Source organism: Tachyglossus aculeatus, chromosome 27 (genome assembly GCF_015852505.1).
Source record: "Tachyglossus aculeatus isolate mTacAcu1 chromosome 27, mTacAcu1.pri, whole genome shotgun sequence".
Classification (NCBI taxonomy): domain Eukaryota; kingdom Metazoa; phylum Chordata; class Mammalia; order Monotremata; family Tachyglossidae; genus Tachyglossus; species Tachyglossus aculeatus.
The window spans coordinates 3,060,414-3,076,724 of NC_052092.1; the positions used below are offsets into that span (position 1 = coordinate 3,060,414).

At 50.8% G+C, this 16,311-nt stretch overlaps 1 protein-coding gene across 1 annotated transcript; it reads left to right on the forward strand.

Moving 5' to 3' along the window:
- Positions 1-1,598: 1,598 nt before the first annotated feature.
- Positions 1,599-15,893, forward strand: CCDC77 (coiled-coil domain containing 77). The gene is made up of 13 exons (XM_038767943.1): positions 1,599-1,631; positions 2,636-2,714; positions 3,318-3,375; positions 5,282-5,519; positions 5,857-5,999; positions 6,554-6,650; positions 6,830-6,902; positions 7,105-7,199; positions 8,526-8,674; positions 9,349-9,574; positions 11,293-11,418; positions 11,618-11,770; positions 15,007-15,893. The coding sequence occupies exons 3-13, from the start codon at positions 3,338-3,340 to the stop codon at positions 15,151-15,153; spliced, it is 1,485 nt and encodes a 494-aa protein (XP_038623871.1). The 5' UTR covers positions 1,599-1,631; positions 2,636-2,714; positions 3,318-3,337; the 3' UTR covers positions 15,154-15,893.
- Positions 15,894-16,311: the final 418 nt, after the last annotated feature.

Genomic DNA, 16,311 nt, shown 5'->3' on the forward strand with positions numbered 1-16,311 from the left:
TCTTAATCGCCAATTTGCAGATGAGGGAACTGAGGCCCAGAGAAGTTAAGTGACTTGCCCAAAGTCACCCAGCTGACAGTTGACGGAGTCAGGCTTTGAACCCATGACCTCTGACTCCAAAGAACCCACAAAGAAGTTGTGGGTTCATTCATTCAATCGTGGCTCAGTGGAAAGAGTGCGGGCTTTGGAGTCAGAGGTCATGGGTTAAAATCCCGGCTCCACCAATTGTCAGCTGTGTGACTTTGGGAAAGTCACTTCACTTCTCTGGGCCTCAGTTACCTCATCTGTAAAATGGGGATTAAGACTGTGAGCCCCCCTTGGGACAACTTGATCACTTTGTAACCTCTCCAGTGCTTAGAACGGTGCTTTGCACATAGTAAGCGCTTAATAAATGCCAACATTATTATTGTTATTATTATTATTACAGTAAGCGCTCAATAAATGCGATTGAATGAATTATTTATTGAGCACTGGTTCTAATCCTGACTCCGCCACTTGCCTGCTGGGTGACCTTGAGCAAGTCACTTAACCTCTCTGTACCTCAGTTCCCTCATCTGTAAAATGGGGATTAAGACTGTGAGCCCCACATGGGACAACCTGATTCACCTTGTATCTACCCCAGCTCTTAAAACAGTACTTGGCACATAGTAAGCGCTTAACAAATACCTTCATTATTAATAATAATAATTTATCATTAACATATAACAAAATGTTAAAATAAATAATAATCATGTAATATAAATTAATAATAAATTAAATAATAAAATAAAATATATTATTTATTTTAATAATAATAAATGCTATAATTATTATTATTCTCCACACGCCTTCGAGTGTAAGGGCTGGGCGAAGTGAAAACTACATTTCCCAGTAAGCCTTGCGCGGGGAAGCGGCGGGCGAGGGCGGTGCCGAAGGGCACGATGACGTCACTCGGTCCCGAAGTTTCTATTGGACGGCGCTTGGGCGAGGCGTGAAAAGCGGCCCGGTGATTGGTCGGTTCTTCACGGCACCCTGTCGCTCTCGTGTTTAATTGAGACTTTTCCGTTGGAGACGAGGTGGGGCGATGGTAGCGGAGGGACGGTAATAACAATAATAATAAACATCATACTACTAATAATAATAGTATTTGTTAAGCGCTTACTACGTGCCAAGCACTGTTCTAAGCTCTGGGGGGATACAAGGTCATCAGGTTGTCCCACGTGGGGCCCAGTCTTAATCCCCATTTTACAGGTGAGGGAACTGAGGCCCAGAGAAGTGAAGTGACTTGCCCAAAGTCACACAGCTGACAAGTGGCGGAGTCAGGATTAGAACCCACGACCTCTGGCTCCCAAGTCCAGGCTCTTTCCACTGAGCCACAATGCTAACAATAATGGTATTTGTTAAGTGCTTACTATTCATTCATTCATACGCGCTGGGGCTGGGGGGGGGGCGGATACAAGGTAATCAGGTTGTCCCTCGTGGGGCTCACGGTCTTCGTCCCCATTTGACAGATGAGGTAACTGAGGCCCAGAGAAGTGAAGTGACTTGACCAAAGTCACACAACAGGCAAGTCGCAGAGCCGGTATTAGAACCCATGACTCCTGACTTCTGAGCTCCTGCTCTTTCCATTGAGGCACGCTGCTTCTCTGAGTGTAAGTATGGGGAGGGAAAGGGGCTGGGGGCTTTCACTTAATTATGGTATTTATTTATTTAAAGCCCGGGCTTGGGAGTCAGAGGATGTGGGTTGTAATCCCGGTTCCTCCACTTGTCTGCTGTGTGACCATGGGCAAGTCACTTCACTTCCCTGGGCCTCAGTGACCTCATCTGTAAAATGGGGATTAAGACTGTGAGCCCCACGAGGGTCAACCTGATGACTTTATGTCTGCCCCAGCGCTTAGCACGGTGTTTGGCACATAGTATATGTTTATATCAGCATAGCTCAGTGGAAAGAGCACGGGCTTTGGAGTCAGAGGTCAAGGGTTCAAATCCCGGCTCCGCCAATTGTCAACTGTGTGACTTTGGGCCAGTCACTTAACTTCTCTGTGCCTCAGTTACCTCATCTGTAAAATGGGGATTAAGACTGGGAACCCCCCGTGGGACCACCTGATCACCTTGTAACCTCCCCAGTGCTTAGAACAGTGCTTTGCACATAGTAATCACTTAATAAATGCCATTATTATTATTATATATATATAATTGTATATATATAATTCTGTTTATTTCGATGCTAATGATGCCTGTCTACTTGTTTTGTTTTGTTGTCTGTCTCCCCCTTCTAATAATAAGTATAATGATGGTATTTGTTAAGCACTTACTATGTGCCAAGCACTGTTCTAAGCACTAGTAGATACAAGGTTATCAGGTTGTCCTGCTTGGGGCTCACAGTCTTAATCCCCATTTTACAGATGAGGGAACTGAGGCATGGAGAAGTAAAATGACTTGCCCAGAGTCACACAGGTGACAAGTGGCGGAGCCGGGATTAGAACCCACAACCTCTGACTCCCAAGTCCGTGCTCTTTCCACTAAGCCACGCTGCTACTCATATAATTGGGAGGGTAGGGAGGCGGTGACATGTTTTAGGCATAGGGATCAAATTATCCTGGGCCTTACCCATGCTGAGCCCTGGGACCTCTGAAATTGGTATTCCCCACTTCAGGCTTCTTCGAGTGATTGCAGGTCTCCAGTGAAAAATTGCTGACCCCCGGCTCTACTATTTGTCTGCTGTCTGACCTTGAGTAAGTCACTTCACTTTTCTTTTCTTTTTTTTTTTTTTAATGGTATCTGTTAAGTGCCTACTGTGTTCCAGGCACTGTACTAAGTGATGGGGTAGATACAGGGTAATAAGGTTGGACACAATCCACGTCCTATGATTTGAACCCAGGTCTCCTGACTTGTAGTAGAGACTCGAAGAGAAGCAGCACAGTCTAGTGGACAGAGCACTGGCTTGGGAGTCAGAGGACTGGGGTTCTAATCCCATTTCTGCCACATGCCTGATGCATCATCTTGGTCGAGTCACTTAACTCCTCTGTGCCTCAGTTACCTCATCTGTAAAATGGATTAAATTCTCCTCCTTCCTACTTAGACTGTGAGCCCCATGTGAGACAGGGACAGAGTCCAACCTGATTAACTTGTATCTATCCTAGCACTTAGAGCAGCATTGGCACTTACTAAGTGCTTAACAAGTACCATAACGCTTAGAACAGTGCTTTGCACGTAGTAAGCGCTTAACAAATACCAACAAATATTATTGTAGTCCTGGCGCTTTCCACCGGGCTAAACTGCTCCACCCCAAAATCAGAACACCTCTCTCCCCATTTCTGATACGCTCATCTCTTCAGCAGGCATTGGAATAGGCAGCATGGATTTCACCCCGACCGATCCCCCTGCCTCCAGAAGGTAAGACGTTTGCCTTCTCTGGTGGGGTTGAAATGAAAAACTTTAGCATTCATTCATCATTCAATCGTATTTATTGAGCACTTACCATGTGCAGAGCACTGTACTTAGCACTTGGGAAGTACAAGTTGGCAACATATAGAGATGGTCCCTACCCAACAGTGGGCTCACAGTCTAGAAGAAGGCCCTCTGGCCTTAGCTCCAAGTGGGCTACTAGCTGACTGGCTCCTTGGACCTCGCTTCTTTGGAATCCAGTTTAAAAGAATGGGCTTGGCACTTGGATTTGCCCCCTTTATTCACCCCTCCCTCAGCCCCATAGCACCTTTGTCCTTATTTATCGTTTATTTCTTTATATTAATGCCTGTCTCCCCCTTGAAACGGTAAGTTCATTGTGGGCAGGGAGTGTGTCTACCAACTCTGTTCTAGTGTACTTACCCAAGCGCTTAGTACAGTGCTGTGCATACAGTAGACGCTCAGTAATTATGATTGGTTAAGAACTTGAGTTCCATGAGAAGCAGCTTGGCCTAGCGGAAAGAACAGGGCCCTAGGTCCTATTCCCGCTCTGCCACTGGTCCACTGTGTGACCTTAAGCAAGTCACCTCCCTACTGGGCCTCAGTTACCTCATCTGTGAAATGGGGATTGACTGCAAGCCCCTTGTCCAACGTGAACTGTGTTCAACCTGATTATCTTGTATTTACCTCAGCGCTTAATATAGTCCCAGGCACATAGTAAGTGCTTAACAAATGCCATTAACAGAAAGAAAAAACTGCCAGCTGAGTCGGCTGGTTTGAGTTTTCAGTGAGGGTTTCTCTCCAGTTTCTCTTGGGCTTTGAAGTTGTTTGTTTTTCCTTTTTGTTCTAACACAAATCTCGCACTTGCAAAAACCCAGCCTGCTGGTGCTTGCCAGACTTGGGAACACAGTTTTCTCTAGTTAGAACAATTCCTCGCTGTCCTCCGAGGGTGCCAGAGATGGGCCTCCTGAACTGGATTTTATTATTTTAGGCAGGGGGCAACGTTGCAGTGGGGAGTGAGTGAGGGAAGCAAACATGATTTCTTCAAGCCGTGCTCAAAAACACTATGGGAGACTTAGCAACATCAGCACCCTGCAGAAATAATTCAATTTTCCTTTTCTTTCTTTTTTTTTTTAAAGCTACCTCACAGACCAAGTTGTTAGAGTCCACTCCACTGAGATCGCAATCGTTCAGTCATGTTTGAGTGCTCACTGTGTACAGAGCACTGTACTAAGTGCTTGGGGGAATGCAATATAGCAGTTGGTAGACACATTCCCTGCCCACTGTGAGCTTACAGTTTAGAGGGGGAGATAGGTATTAATATAAATAAATACATTTGGGAGATGGACTGAAGTGCTGTGGGACTGAAGGAGAGGTGAATAAAAGGAGCAAATCAAGGGAGTGGGAGAATGCAGGGGTTGTCTCTCCCAAGTGTTCAGTATAATGCTCTGAACATGATAAATACCTCACATTTTGCCTCACTTGCACAGCAAAAGCCCCTGAAACTGGCATTTAGAGCCAGGCCTGAGTGTCGGAACGACCGAGGTTCTATTCCGGGCTCTACCACCAGCCTCCTATGTGAACTTGGGGAATCACTTCACTTCTTTGTGTCTGTTACTTCATCTAGAAAATGGGGATTAGGACTGTGAACGCCATGTGGGACAGGGACTGTGCCCAACCCAATTAGCTTGTGTCTCTCCCAGCGCTTAATACAGTGTCTGGAACATAGGAAGCACTTAAATGCCATTGAAAATCAAAACTGCTGTGCAGACAGTCAGCACTCAATAAGCTTCATTGATCGAATCACATAGTGCTTGCGTTGTGGACGGCGGGTATCAGACTGGGGTTTTTTCCGTAAGAGTACAAGGGGTTTTAACTTATTCCTGACTTCTCCAAGAGCGGCAGCTTCCCGGGACTCCTCCAGGGGCCAGGGCTCCGGCCTCCGCCAGCGGGGCCCGCTATCCGGTAGCCCTGACCCCTCCCCGCCGCTGCCCACTGTGAGCCAGCGCCTGGCCGTCCTGCGCCCATCACGGGAGCTCCTGGAGCACTACCGGAAGAAGATCGCCGACTTCGACGAGGAGCACGAGGCCCTGACGGCCAGACTGGACAAGTACAAAGCCACCTGCGAGGAGCAGGTAGAGAGGACCGGGGCGGGGGGGTGGTCACAGATCTGTGCCCTGGGTGCTGCCCGGGATACACCCAGGGCCGGCAGGGCTCGGCCAGTGTCTGACCCGAGGTGGGAGCTACAGGGAATTCTGCGATGGCTCTGCAAGGGGAAGGCTGAGCTGCAGAGTTGCAGCCCACGTGGGGCCTTTCGCCCCCAACGTGGGTATTCTGGCATCAGGGCCATGGCCATGCTGGATTTGGGACTCCAGTAGGGCCAGAATCGTGTGTACCAACTCTACTATACTCTGCACTCCCCCAAATCCTGGTGATCGATCTTCCGCCCCGGACCCTTTTTTCTCCGAACAGCACAAGCTCCAATGGGAAATGCGACAGCGGGAGGAAGAGATCGCCGAGCTGCAGAAAGCCCTGAGCGACATGCAGGTGTTTCTCTTCCAAGAGCGAGAGCACGTTCTGCGTCTCTACTCGGAGAACGATCGGCTGAAGATCAGGTGCCAGGCCGGGGGGCGGACGGACCCGGGGGTGGGGGGCTCGTCGGCCACGGGCTTGACCAGATGAGATGGGGTGAAGCAGCATGGCCTCCGTTACCTCATCTGTAAAATGGGGTTGAGACTGTGAGCCCTATCTGGGACAGGGACTGTGTCCAACCCGATTTGCTTCTGTCCACCCCAGCACTTAGTATAGTGCCTGGCACATAGCGCTTAACAAATACCACAATTATTATAATAATAATAATTATTAAAATAATAATAATGGTATTTGTTAAGCAGCATGTGTCAAGCACTGTTCTAAGCACTGGGGTAGATAGAAGGTAATCAGGTCATCCCACATGGGGCTCACAGTCTTAAATCCCCATTTTACAGATGAGGTAACTGAGGCACAGAGAAGCTAAGCAGCTTGCCCAAGGTCACATAGCAGACAAATGGCAGAGCCGGGATAAGAACCCACGTCCTCTAACTCCCAAGCCTGTGCTCTTTCCACCAAGCCACGCTGCTTCAGAAGTATTAGTTCTATCGGCAACTGCTAACCTTCTCTGGGATTGCAGGGAGCTGGAGGATCGGAAGAAGATTCAGCACCTCTTGGCCTTGGTAGGATCGGACACGGGAGACCTGACCTATTTTCACAAGGAGCCCCCTCACAAGGTACAGGCCGATGGGGTACCGTGAAGTCACACGCAGGGGCCCCCAGCTCTCTCGCTTTTTGGAAAGTGGCCGCCACGGTGCCGGGTGGAAGGGGACATTTGGGGGAGTGGTCGGCTTTCGGCTACACCCGAAGCACCACATCGTTCCTGAAGCCGCAGTCCCCGTTTGATCCCTCCCAGGTCACCATTCCACAGAAGCCAGTGCGGGCCGGGGAACCCCAGGAACGCAAAGAGAACCTCGTTTCCAGGACAGGTATCCACCGTGCCCCCGGGGTCCTGGGGCCGGCAGGCGAGGTGGAATCTGGGCCATAAGCTCTGTGTCCGTTTCCTTCTCCCCGACTCGGAGGAGACACGCTGAGTTGGTCTACTAACTGTCATATTATCCTCTCCCAAGTGCTTAGTATAGTGCTCTGCACACAGTAACGTTCAAATAATCCTATTGATTGATTGAGCAGGTCCAGCAAAAAGCGCAGCGAAACCAGCAGCCAGAGGGGAGGCTCTCCAAGACCCCAGAACCTACCAGAGGGACAGTCAGACACTCGTACTGCAGGTAGGGCGTGTCCGGATGGGTAATTGGGGGCCTGCAGCCCTCCACCTTGCCAACACACTGGGGCAGAGCCCGGGAAAAATGATACTAATAATTGTGGTGAAAAGTGACTTGCCCAAGGTCACACAGCAAGCATTTGGCAGAGCCGGAATTAGAAGCCAGGTCCTCTGATTAGGCCACACTGCTTCTCATTCTACCTTACTCCCATTATCCTAAATACCCTAAGAATACTAATAGCTCTAGAGTTGGCAGTCAGACCTGAGTTCCAACCCAGCTCTGCCACTTGCCTGCTGGGTGACCTCTGGCGGTTCGCTTCACTTCTCTGGGCCTCGGTTTCCTCCTCGTTCTCCCTCCTACTTAGACCGCAAGCCCCACTTGGGATGGGGTTAGTGTCTGTCTTAATTCAGTTGAAGCTACCCCAGTCTCCCGGAGCTTGGCACGATGCTCGGCACAGAGTAAGCGCTTGGTTTTTAGAACCAATCGCTCTGAGCAGAGTCTCAGTCCCGAAATCTCCTGTCCACAGCTGGAGTGGGAGAAGAGGAAAGGAGAGCTTAGTCAGGGAAGGCCACTTGGAGGAGATGGGCCTTCAGTAAGGCTTTGAAGTGGGGGGAGAGTTATTCTGTGTTGGATATGAAAAGGGAGTGTGTTCTAGGACAGAAAGTTCAGCAGTGAGATGGACAAGGTAGAGAGATATAGTAAGAAAGTTGGTATTAAGTTGGAAAGTTGGAAGCAGCATGGCTCAGTCGAAAGAGCACGGGCTTTGGAGTCACAGGTCGTGGGTTCAAATGCCGCCTCTGCCACTTGTCAGCTGTGTGACTTTGGGCAAGTCACTTAACTTCTCTGGGCCTCAGTTCCCTCATCTGTAAAATGGGGATGAAGACTGTGAGCCCCACGTGGGACAACCCGATCACCTTGTATCCCCCCAGCACTTAGAATAGTGCTTTGCCCATAGTAAGCGCTTAACAAATACCATCATTATTATTAAGGAAGCGAAGTGTGTGGGCTGGAGTGTAGTAGGAGAGTAGCGAGATGAGGTAGAAGGGGGGGCAACGTGATGGAGGGCTTTAAAGCCAACGGTGATGAGTGTCTGTTTTATGTGGAGGTGGATGGGCAACCACTGGAGGTCTTTGAGGAGTGGGGAAACACGGCCGGAACGTTTCTGTAGAAAAATGATCCGGGCAGCAGAGTGAAGTGTGGACTGGAGTGGGGAGAGACAGAAGGCAGGGAGGTGAGCGAGGAGGCTGACAGGATAGCTAGATGCTTAGGGAGCCCGCCGATGGGCTGGGTGGGGTGTCCCGGGAGACAGTCCGGCCTTGTGGTCCCATCCAGGTGGAGGCCCTGCAGGCCCAACTGGAGGAGCAGGCCAAGCTGTGCAAGGACCGGATCGAGGGCTTCCTGGAGGACAGGCGGATCCGGCTGGAAGAAGCCCAGGTCCAGCACCAGAGAGACCAGGACAAGATCAAAGCGCTGGCTGACAAGTAAGTGACCGCCGGCGGGGTGGGGAGGGGAGGGCTCCCGGGGGGAGTGAGGTGAAATTGCTGAAATTGGGAGGCAGCGTGGCCCAGTGGACAGAGCCCCAAGCCTGGGAGTTAAAGGACCTGGGTTCTAATCCTGGCTCTGCTGCAGGTCTGCTGGGTGACCTTGGGCAAGCCCCTTCCTTTCCCTGTGCCTTGGCTTCCTCATTTGTCAGTCAGTTGTATCTACTGAGAAGCAGCTTGGCTCAGTGGAAAGAGCACGGGCTTGGGAGTCAGAAGTCATGGGTTTGAATCCAGGCTCCGCCACTTGTCAGCTGTGTGACCTTGGGCAAGCCACTTAACTTCTCTGGGCCTCAGTTCCCTCATCTGTAAAATGGGGATTAGGACTGTGAGCCCCATGTGGGACAACCTGATTACCTTGTATCCCCCAAGTGCTTAGAACAGTGCTTTGCACATAGTAAGCGCTTAACAAATACCATTATTATTATTGAGTGTTTTCTGCCCACAGAGAACTGTAATAACCGCTTAGGGGAATACAGTAGAAAAATAAATAGACACTTTCCCTGCCCACAGTGAGATTACTGTCTAGAGGGAGGATGCCAGGTCAGTCTGGCAGCAGGAGACCCCCATCCCTACCCCCTGCCCAGCTCTCACCCCCCCCCACACACACACCCCAGACTCCGGCGAACTCAGGACCTGTTGTTTGAGAGCACCCGGGACTACCTGAGGCTCAAGTCGGACGTCCGGGTCAAGGAGAAGTCCTGGCTGGCCGAGAAGGACCACTTGCTGAGGGAGAAGGACCAGTTCCAGGAGCAGCTTCAGGAACGGGAGGAGAAGAGAGGTGGCAGGCAACTCTCGCCACCCCGTCCGCAGCCCGCACGGGCAAATGGCGACAACGTTAAGGTAGCTAGTTCTCCGCCCAGCCCCTGGGCCCAGTGCTCTGGCATTCATTCAGTCATTCAATCTATTGAGCACTTACTGTGTGCAGAGCACTGTACTAAGCACAACAAGAGAGACAGGCAGGAAGAAAAGGAATAACGGGGGTGTTTATTAAGTACTTACTATGTGCCAGGCATAATATTAAGTGCTGGGGTCAACACCAACTACCCAGTGCTTAGAACAGTGCTTTGCACATAGTAAGCGCTTAACAAATGCCGTCATCGTCACTCAGCCAATGGTATTTATTGAACGCCTACTAATAATATCTCCTCCAAGAGGCCTTCTTTTCCTCTTCTCCCTCTCCCTTCTGAATTGCCCTGACTTGCTCCCTTCATTCATTCATTCATTCAATCGTATTTATTGAGCGCTCACTATGTGCAGAGCACTGTACTAAGCGCTTGGGAAGTACAAGTTGGCAACATATTGAGATGGTCCCTACCCAACAGCGAGCTCACAGTCTAGAAGGGGGAGACAGATAACAAAACAAAACATATTAACAAAATAAAATATATAGAATAAATATGTACGTACAAACATATATACATATATACAGGTGCTGTGGGGAGGGGAAGGAGGTAAGGTGGGTGGGATGGGGAGGGGGAGGAGGGGGAAAGGAAGGAGGGGGCTCAGTCTGGGAAGGCGTCCTGGAGGCCTTCATTCATCCTTCATTCCTCCTTCATTCATCTCTCCCCCCCAGCCCCACAGCACTTATGTCCATAGCTGACATTTATTGATTTTTATTAATGTCTATCTCTCCCTCAAGACCATAAGCTCATTGTGGGCAGGAAATGTCTGTTTATTGTTATATTGTACTTTCCCAAGTGCTTGGTGCAGTGCTCTGCACACAGTAAGTTCTCAGTAAATGCCATCAATTGCAGAACTCTGCACAGAATAAGCAGCGAGGCCTAGGGGAAAGAGTGCGAGCTTGGGCGTCAGGGGACCTGGGTTCCGATCCCGGGTCCACCACTGCCTGTTTTGTGACCTTGGGCAAATCACTTCCCTCCTCTGTGCCTCAGTTTCCTCATCTGTAAAATGGCGGTTCAGTACCTGTTCTCCCTCCCTCTTGTTTCTTGAGGGACAGGGACTGGGTTTGACCTGATTATCTTGCATCCACCCCGGTGCTTAGTACAGCACTTGGCAAAGAGTAAGCACTTAACAAATACCACTGTTGTTGTTGTTGTTATTATGACCATTACTCTTGTTGTTATTATTACTAAGTACTTGAGAGGACAATAGAGTGGGTAGGCTTGACCCTTGCCTTCTAGGAGCTTACAGTCTATTGTATGCAGAGAATGGGATTGAGTGCTTAGGGGAATACAATGGAGTTAGAAGATCACAACCCCTGCCGTACACAGTTTCATTCTTAAATACTAGTCATTCAGGGGCAATGAGCCCCCTCTCTCCCATGCCCACCCCCTCCAGGGGACTAACATCCCTGATTTAACCTGGTACAGTGCTTGGCCCGTAGAAAGCGCTTGACAAATACTACCAAACAAAATTTAAAAAAACCTCTCTGGGCCTTAGCTTCCTCCTCTGTAAAATGGGGTTAATCCTATTTGCCCACTCGGTTTCACTGGGGTGTCAGGAGGAGGAAAGGCACTAATGTAAAACAGCCCCGTGCCCCTCTCGTCAAGCGCCTTGTGAATTTGTGGGTGGTCCCTCTGTTTTTGTGGGGGCTACAGGTGCTGCAGGAGAAGTTAGCCCAAGAGCAGAAGCTGTCCAATATGTACCGCGAACAGTGTGTTGCCTTGGAAGACGACCTGGCCCGAATCCGGGAAGAAGGGGACGTGGGGCGAGAGATTTTCAAGGTAACCGAGGCAGACTAAACTGATTCCCCAAGCAGGGCCACCCCTGTTCTGCAGTGCCCTCCCTGTCTCTCCGGGACCCCCCTATTTGGTAATGGTATTTAGCACTTCCTGTGTGCAGAGCACTGTACTAAGCGCTTGGGAGAGTCCAGTAGAGCAGATTTGGGAGACAAGTTCGCTGACCACAATGAGCTCTCCCCAGGAGCGCTCTGAAAAGATGGGGAAGCGTCTGCAGTTGATGAATCAGCGCTACGAGGCGCTGGAGAAGCGACGTTGCATGGAAGTGGAAGGTTTTAAGGCGGATATCAAGACCCTCCGGCAGAAACTGAAGGATGTGGAGAAGTTGTTGTTCCAGGTAACCGGTGGGCGGGGGGACCGAGGGGCCGCTGACTATCGGGGGGTGTTGGGAACGGCTGCCCCAGGCCCTTGGGGTTCACGGGATGGGGGTAGGGGTTGGTCTTCCTAGTGCCAGGAAGCTGACTGTCCCAGAGGAAAACCAGGTCATGCCCCCGACTCTGCCCTCCCATGTCTGCTACTCCCGGCTCTGCTACTTGTCAGCTGTGTGACTTTGGGCAAGTCACTTAACTTCTCTGGGCCTCAGTTCCCTCATCTGTAAAATGGGGATTAAGACCGTGAGCCCCCCCGTGGGACAACCTAATCGCCTTGTATCTCCCCCAGCGCTTAGAACAGTGCTTTGCACATAGTAAGCGCTTAATAAATACAGAGAAGCAGCGTGGCTCAGTGGAAAGAGCACGGGCTTTGGAGCCAGAGGTCATGGGTTCAAATCCCGGCTCTGCCAATTGTCAGCTGTGTGACTTTGGGCAAGTCACTTAGCTTCTCTGCGCCTGTTACCTCACCTGTAAAATGGGGATTAAGATTGTGAGCCCCACGTGGGACAACCTGATCTCCTTGTATCCCCCCAGCGCTTAGAACAGTGCTTTGCACATAGTAAGCGCTTAGCAAATACCATCATCATGTCCGAGGCTGGGAGTATCTCTCCCCGGGCATCGTGGAAATCACCTCAGGGCTTGGAAGTTTCTCCAACTTTCTCCAAGTCAGGCTCAGCTCTGGCGCTGAGAATCCAAATCCACTCGACTCTCCCAGAACTGGGTTGGGAGAGGGAAGGGGCCGTTTGTGCTTTGGGAAAAGGGCGTCCTAGAAACTCACCTTGACCTAAGTGGCAGCCATTTTGCCATCGCGCCATTTTGGCTGGGCTTTCTCTAGTCCCGCCATCGTGCCCCGTCCCAAATGTGCACAGGGCAAATCCGCATTTCCGCAGAGTGGCCCAGTGGATAGAGCCCGGTCCTGGGAGTCAGAAGGACCTGAGTTCTAATCTAGGCCCCATCTTTTGTTGGCTGTGTGACCTTGGGCAAGTCGCTTCACTTCTCTGGGCCTCAGTTCCCTCATCTGTAAAACGGGGATGAAGACTGGGAGTCCCATGTGGGACGTGGACTGTGTCTGAACTGATTAGCTTGTATCTACCCCTGCGCTTAGTACAGTGCTTGGCACTGGCACTAGAGAAGCAGCAGGGCTTAGTGGCAAGAGCGCACTCCTGGGAGTCAGAGGATGTGGGTTCTAATCCCGGCTCCGCCACTTGTCTGCTGTGTGACTTTGGGCAAGGCACTTAACTTCTCTGTGCCTCAGTTACCTCTTCTGTAAAATGGGAATTAAGACCGTGAGCCCTACGTGGGACAACCTGATTACCTTGTAATAATAATAATAATAATAATAGCATTTAGTAAGCGCTTACTATTGTGCAAAGCACTGTTCTAAGTGCTGAGGAGGATACAAGGCGATCAGGTTGTCCCACATGGGGCACACAGTCTTAATCCCCATTTTCCAGCTGAGGGAACCGAGGCACAGAGAAGTGAAGTGACTTGCCCAAAGTCATACAGCTGACAATTGGCGGAGCCGGGATTTGAACCCATGACCTCTGACTCCAAAGCCCAAGCAGCGTGGCTCAGTGGAAAGAGCGAGGGCTTGGGAGTCAGAGGTTATGGGTTTGAATCCCGGCTCTGCCACTTGTCAGCTGTGTGACCTTGGGTGAGCCACTTCTCAGTGCCTCAGTTACCTCATCTGTAAAATGGGGATGAAGACTGTGAGCCCCAAGTGGGACAACCTGATCACCTTGTAGCCCCCCCAGCGCTTAGAACAGTGCTTTGCACATAGTAAGCGCTTAACAAATACCACCATTATTATTTCCACTGAGCCATGCTGCTTCTCTGTATATACCCCAGCGCGTAGAACAGTGCTTGGCACATAGTAAGCGCTTAACAAATACCATCATCATCATCACATAGTAAACGCTTGACAATTACCGTAACAAGTGCTCAACAGTTACCTTTAAAAAAAAAGGAAAAAGGTTTCCAGCAACCTTTGCTTTAGGGACTTTGCTGTAATTGGAGACGTAGCCACAAGAGGGAGCCAGAGGCACGGCTAAGAGGCTAAACCAATCAGCATTCATTCATTCGTATTTATTGAGCGCTTACTGTGTGCAGAGCACTGTACTAAGCGCTTGGAAAGTTCAATTCAGCAACAGAGACAATCCCTGCTCACAACGGGCTCACAGTCTAGAAGGGGGGAGACAAACATCAAAACAAGTAAACAGGCATCAATATAAATATACAGAATTAGAGGTATGTATACCCATCGGAACAAATAAAACAGGCATGAATATAAATAAATAGAATTATAGATATGTACATATTTACACAAGTACTGTGGGGCGTGGGGGTAGAGCAAAGGGAACGAGTCTGGGGAAGGTGGGGGGAGGAGGACTGTGAGCCTGTTGGGTAGGGACCGTCTCTATATGTTGCCAAGTTGTACTTCCCAAGCGCCTAGTACAGTGTTCTGCACACTATAAGCGCTCAATAAATACGATTGAATGAATGAAAAGGGAGGCTTAGTATGGGGTACCTGGACTGTCCAAGTGACTGGGTGGGAATCATTGTCGTATTTATTGAGCACTCACTGTGTGCAAAGCATTATACTAAGTGTCCAGGGGAGTACAATATAACAGACACAGTCCTGAATCTCCTCAAAAATCAGCCCAGAGAGCCAGGCCAAACCAGGCCTTTACCAGGGAGCCTAGCAGATTTCTTACCGACTGTAGTTAGCAGAGGGGTTTATTTTGTTTTTATGGTATTTGCTAAGCACTTAGTATGTGCCGGGCACTGTCCTAAGTGCTGGGGTAGTTACTAGGAAATCAGATTGGACACAGTCCATGTCCTACTTGGAACTCCCAGTTTAAGTAGGAGAGAGAACAGGTATTGAATCCCCCATTTGACAGAGTAGGAAGCTGAGGCTCAGAGAAGGGAAGCGACTTGCCCAAGGCCACCCAGCAGGCAAGTGGCAGAGCCAGGATTAGACGCCGGGCCTCCTGCCTCCCAGTTCATGACATTTCCACTAGCCCAAGTGACTATTTGCCCTGTACATGTGTGAACGAGTCCTAAGTTGGGCACTGTGGTCCCGGGGTTGGCCCCGGAAAATCTGTAGTACGTGCAGGAGGACAGACCTTCCACCTCCCCAAACTTCTGTTCCGCCTCAGTCCCCCAACATTCTTCCTCCGTGTGGCATCTCCCACCCCTCCAGGCGACGCTCAACGTGGGGCCAGACCAGGACTTGGCCATCCTGCACGAGGTCCGCCAGGGGAACCGGAGGACTCACAAGATCCAGGGGGAGCTGAAAAGCCTTAAGGCCAAGATCTACCAGCTGGAGAGCGAGCTGAGGGTTTGCTGAGGGCTGCCTGGCGGGTGCTTCCCTGAGTCCTGCCCCCTCTGCCCGGCCACCTGATCTTTGACCCGGAGCGGCTGGGGGCGGAGCCCCAGGATTTGGGGGACTGGCCTTCAAGGACGCTCTCTCACCCAGCCTCCTGTTTCCTGGCCTGGCAGATTGACCGCAGCTGAAATCGAGCTCCCGGTGGATTTCCCCGGTAACCTCAGCAGGATGGCAGATCTCCTGGCAGGAGCTGGAGGGACCCTGACAGGGGAACTGCAGCTGGCCCTGGTTGAGGTGCTGAGGCTCAGGTGCCACCTCTGAAGGCACCATGGTGGGGCATGGGGCAGCAGGCTGGACTCGTCAGAAGCACTGCTGCTACTGCTGGCAATAACAAGGACAGTCATGATGAGGAGGAGAAGGATGATCAGACCCAGAAGGTAGAAGAAAGGAGAGGATCTCTGGCCAGCACCCCAGCCCGGCTCTGCCCCACCTGGATGTGGTTACAGACCACACCTAGTCCCACTTAGATGCAAGGCAGCTTCAGTGGGGGCAGCTCTCTCCAAGCCCAGTTGCCCCGCCAGGCTGCTGGGGCTACCAGCCCAGGCCCGGTGTCGGTTGGGTCTGCCGGCCTCCTCCTGGCTATGGCTCCCAAGTGGAAGCCACGGGCTCACAGCCACCTTAGGCCTGAACGCTTGCAGACCAGGTTCCGGCCGGGAGCCACTCACGGTAGCAGGGGCCCCTTGGGAAACAGGTTATTTCAGAGTCCAAATTTTTTCATTAAACATAGAAGTTTTGTATCTTTTTTTTTTAATGGCTTTCCTCCCGGTTTTCTTGGACTGTATTTATCCTTTGCCTTCCCTGAACACTTGCTGTTCAAAACCCCTCTTTGGGTCTGGTGGGCTGCCAGTGAAATAGCCTTGCAGTAGTTCCAGGTTGCCATTGCTTCCTATGAGCAGCTGGGTGACAGCTGACCACTCCCAGCATCAGGTGCAGGGCTGATACTGAGAACATCAGTAAAACCAGCTCGGATCTTGGGCTGGGCCCCGGGGGCCTTAGCTCCAGGAGACCCTCCACTAGGGTCTTGGGGACCCTGCCAAAAGTGGCTAGCCCCTAGGGATAGCGGGGTGGAGGAGTGAAAGGTCACCTGTTTCCTCTTGATATCCCTTTCTGGACCTGCAG

Excerpts from the sequence above, each read along its gene's own strand:
- CCDC77 (XM_038767943.1), top strand. The coding sequence starts at position 3,338 with ATGGATTTCACCCCGACCGATCCCCCTGCCTCCAGAAG. Across the intron at positions 5,520-5,856 it reads AAGCCACCTGCGAGGAGCAG|CACAAGCTCCAATGGGAAAT; the intron begins GTAGAGAGGACC and ends TTCTCCGAACAG. Across the intron at positions 6,651-6,829 it reads ACAAGGAGCCCCCTCACAAG|GTCACCATTCCACAGAAGCC; the intron begins GTACAGGCCGAT and ends GATCCCTCCCAG.